Raw genomic sequence first — 4,341 nt, forward strand, 5'->3', positions numbered from 1 at the left:
GAGCGCTTCGTCGACATCCGAGGGTTCAAGACGCTCTTCCCCCTCGTCGGAGCCGCGCCGCCGCCGCCGCCCGCCTTTGCGAAGAGCAGCGAGGAGAAGCGCACCGCGCAGCTAGCGCACGACGAGCACTGCGCCTCGCTGCTGGTCACTCTGCTGCACCAGCTGACCGGCGAGCGGCGGCGGAGGCACAACGCCACTTCCCCCCCCGCTTCTATTGCGCGAGCAGGGCTCACCGCCGTCGCGGAGAGGCCTAGTACCATACCTCCAGAGTACCGAATCCCGTGTGGGTTCAGTCCCGTGGGTGGTGTGGTAGGCTGCTGGGCAAGCTTGCGGAGGGAGACTGCGAGAAGCTGGAGCGGCTGCTGCGCCTACACTTTTCCTACACCGAGAGGGTCGAGCTGGCGGCAGAGGCGGCGCTCGCCGTCAGCGAGGTTGGCCGCGGCGGCGAGGAGGAGGGGGGCCCTAGAAGCGGAGTATCTCCTCATATCTCCCCGTATCTCCCCGTATCTCCCCATATCTCCCCCTATCTCGGGCCCTAGAAGCGGAATACTACGCATTTTTGTATTCGAACGAGCGCTCGAGGGGACACGGAAACCGCCGTATTCGGCCAGAACCCGCGGTCTTCACTGTGTTCGTAGCCGCTCGTATTCGCGCGGTGCTCTGAATCCTCTGCGCAGTACCGCATTCCCGCCCTGAGGTTGGCGTACTCACACTTAGGACGAGGACGAGCTGGACGACGCTCTCTACCTCGCGAGGACGGGCGCCGGCTTGCGGACGCTGCAGCTGGTCGACACGGCGCTGTGCTACGTGGCGGGGTCGCGCGCCAAGCCGCTGCTGGGGCGGCTGCTCCACGGCTTGTACGAGGGCGGCGCATCCCTCCACAGCGTCTGGGGAAACGCCGACGAGCACCTCAAGACTTGCGACGGCGGCGACGAGCCGCTGCCGGACGCGGCTGAGCAGCGGTCGGTGAGCGAGATGGGCGAGGCCGTGCGCGCGCTACTGTCGAGGTACAAGTCCGCCGACGACGCGGAGGGCGAGGGCGGAGACGACCGGGGCGAGGGTTCGGCCGACGCCGCGGCCAGCAGCGCCGGGCCAGAATGAGCAATGCCAATGGGGGGCGGGAAGTGCCGTACAAAGAGGGACGTTGCGGAAGGATCGGTAGGACGCACTCCTCACTGCGATGCGCCCAGGGGCCCATGCTCCAGCGGGTGTGTTTCTTTTTTCAGTTTTCCGAAACCTGCGCGGAGTACGTTGCCGTGACAGACACAGGTGACACAGGTGCCTCGGTGCACGCTGTTGGGCTTCCAAAATGGTCAAGACTTCCGTTCTCCTCTTTCTTGCGGCGGCGCCACCCGAGGCGACGGTCGCCATCCCCGCCTTTGGCCATTGCGCGCCCGCCGTGCCTAGCCCGACGGCGGTGGCCTCGGCCTTCTCGTCTGCCGTCGCCTCGGCGGCGTGCTCTACCTTCTCATCCGGCGTCGCCTCGGCTGCGTCCTCGGCCTTCTCGCCCGCCGTCGCCTCGAAGGCGTCCTCGCTCGTGAGCTGCTCGCCGCTTCTCATGCCCGCCCTCGTGCTCATCCTCCTCGCCATCGCCTGCGGCGCCTCCTGGCCGACCGCGGCGAGCGGAAAGGGGGCTCGCGGCGCGGCCTCGTCCGCCACCGTCTGCCTCGCCGCCGCCACTGTGTGCCTCACCGGCGTGTCGGCGGCGCCTGCCGGCTTCTTCGCAAGCGCCTTCTCGTGGCTCGCGATCGGTCCGCCGAAGGTCGCCGCCGCGGTCGCCACCCTGGCCGTCGTCGGCACGGTGACGTGGCGCCGCCAGGTCAAGAAGAAGAGCGTGGAGGGCCGCCGCCACGCAGCCGTGCGGCTGCACTCTCCGCAACGGCGCCAAGGTGCGCAAAGAACATGCCCGGCCCCTTACCCTCCGATCCACCCCAGCTCGCGCCCTGGCCCGGCGCCCCAGGTGCCCTGAAGATGCTCATGCTCGCGCTGGTGCGGTCCGCCGAGGCGATGGTCACTCCGCGCCGACTGACTGCGTGTTGCACCTACACGCAGATCTCGGCGGGCACCTACCACACTTGCGCCATCCGGACGGACACCTCGCTCGTAGAGTGCTGGCCTCCGGGCACCCCGGGCAGTTCGAAAATCCCCACGCCGAACGTGGAGTACACGCAAGTCTCGGCGAGCAACTACCTAGGCGCCTACCATTTCTCTTGCGGCCTCCGGGCGGACAACTCGTTCGTAGAGTGCTGGGGTTCCAACGGCAAGGGCCAGATCACCGTCACGCCGAACGTGGAGTACACGCAGATCTCGGCGGGCTACCGCCACACCTGCGCCATCCGGACGGACAACTCGTTCGTGGAGTGCTGGGGCTTGAACACCGACGGCCAGACCTCCGTCCCGCCGAACGTGCAGTACACGCAGATCTCGGCGGGCGGCCGCCACACCTGCGCCATCCGGGCGGACAACTTCCTCGCAGAGTGCTGGGGTGCAGGAGCACCTGGTTCTAGCGGAGGCCAGAACTACGGCCAGAGCACCGTCTCGCCGAACGTGCAGTACACGCAGATCTCGGCGGGCTCCTACCACACCTGCGCCATCCGGACGGACTCCTTGCTCGCCGAGTGCTGGGGCTTGGCACACATCTCCGTCCCCCCTCGGGCATCGCCATCTCCACCACCGATCCCGCTGCCGACCCCTCCTCCGTCCCCGCCGCCTCCGTCGCCGCCTCCTCGCCGCGGTGGAGGTGCGCCGCCCGCTGGCCGACGAGGCCTTCGCGTCGTCGTCGGCGGCGGCGGAGCTGGAGTTGCGTGGCGGCGGCGGCGGCGAGGGCTCGGAGGAGCCGGACCTGCTGCAGCCGCAGTCGCTGCTGGCTCGGTACGGCGCGAGCCGCAACCTCTCGGAGGCCGTGCTCGCCGCGGGGCGCGAGCTGCTCGAGCTGTGCGCCGCAGACGCGTCGCTGGCGCAGCCGGCACCGCTCGCGCTGCAGCTGAGCCACCTGAGCCTCGAGGGCTTCGGCTCCTTCGACCGGCGCACCGAGTACCGGCTGGGCGGCCGCGGGCTGCTGCTGCTGCAGGGGGCGCACCGCGGCGAGGGCGGCGAGGGCGGCGAGGGCGGCGAGGGCGGCGAGGGCGGCGAGGGCGGCGAGGGCGGCGAGGGCGGCGAGGGCGGCGAGGGCGGCGAGGGCGGCGAGGGCGGCGACTCGCTGCGCGGGAGCAACGGCGCGGGCAAGACGACGCTCGCGATGGCGCCTCTGTGGGCTCTCACGGGCAACACCGACGCGCGGGCCAACGGCAAGCCGATCGAGGCGCGCGGCGTGATCTCGGAGGGCATGAGTCGAGCGGTGGTGACGCTGCGCGGCGAGGTGCGCGGAGGCGGCGCGGGTAGCGGCGGGTGCGGCGAGGCGTTCGAGGTGACGCGGACGATGGGGCGGCGCGAGCACGCGCTGCGTTTCGTCATCGGCGGCGAGGTGCACGAGGGGACGCTCGCGCAGGTGCCGCCTCCCCAAGATATGGCAACCCCTCCCTAATGTGGCGGGTGCAGGCGGAGCTCGACGCTCGGCGGCATGCCCTCCCTAACATGGCAACCCCTCCCAAATGTGGCAGGTGCAGGCGGAGCTCGACGCGCGGCTGCGGAGCCGCCACCTGGGCGGCGTGGCCTTCTTCGGCCAGCACCTGGGCGGCGGGCTGCTCGACATGACCGACGTGCGCCCTCGACGATGCACACCGCCCGCCTCTCGCCCCCGCCCCCCGCCCCCCTCGGCCCGCCGCCCTCGCCGCCCTCGGCCCGCCGCCCGCCACCCAATCAGCAGGCTGGCGCTTCCCATCCGTCACGTGACAGGCCGGGCTCAAGGCGGAGCTGCAGGCGACGCTGCCGTTGCAGCTATGGGAGGCGGCGGCGGAGATGGCGCGTGCGAGAGCCGCCGCCGCGCGCGACGCCGCCGCGCGTGTCTCGGGCGAGCTGGGCGCGGCGGAAGCGCAGGCGGAGCGCGCGCAGGCGGCGCATTCGGCGGCGGCGGCCGAGTCGGACGCGTGGGAGCGCGGCTGGAAGGAGCAGCTCGCGGCGGCGGCAGCGGCGGCGGAGGCGGCGGAGGCGGCGGAGGCGGGCGGTGGCGGCGGTGGTGGCGGTGGTGGCGGCCTTGGCGGAGGGGGCGGAGGGGGCGGCGGCGGCTCCCCTGGTCTGGAGGAGTGCAACGCGGCGCTGGAGGGTGCGCGGGAGGCGGCGCGGGCGGCGCTCGGCGCGGCGGAGGCGTGGCGGGAGGAGCTGACGGCGGCTGCGCTCGCGCCGTGTGAGGGAGTGGGCCTGGGCGCGGAGCGCGCACAGCTCGCGGCAGCGGCGGCCACCGAG

At 71.9% G+C, this 4,341-nt stretch overlaps 1 protein-coding gene across 1 annotated transcript in view; it reads left to right on the forward strand.

The window, feature by feature from the left end:
* The window catches only part of EMIHUDRAFT_448624 (hypothetical protein), a 2,851-nt gene extending 1,684 nt beyond the window's left edge, over positions 1 to 1,167 (forward strand). The window contains exons 3-5 of the mRNA XM_005757727.1: positions 112 to 287; positions 314 to 452; positions 718 to 1,167. Of these exons, the coding sequence (XP_005757784.1) occupies positions 112 to 287; positions 314 to 452; positions 718 to 1,101 (699 nt within the window). The 3' untranslated portion in view covers positions 1,102 to 1,167. The remainder of the gene's footprint in view (positions 1 to 111; positions 288 to 313; positions 453 to 717) is intronic.
* Positions 1,168 to 4,341: the final 3,174 nt, after the last annotated feature.

This window comes from Emiliania huxleyi (assembly GCF_000372725.1).
Source record: "Emiliania huxleyi CCMP1516 unplaced genomic scaffold EMIHUscaffold_9, whole genome shotgun sequence".
Lineage (NCBI taxonomy): Eukaryota > Haptophyta > Isochrysidales > Noelaerhabdaceae > Emiliania > Emiliania huxleyi.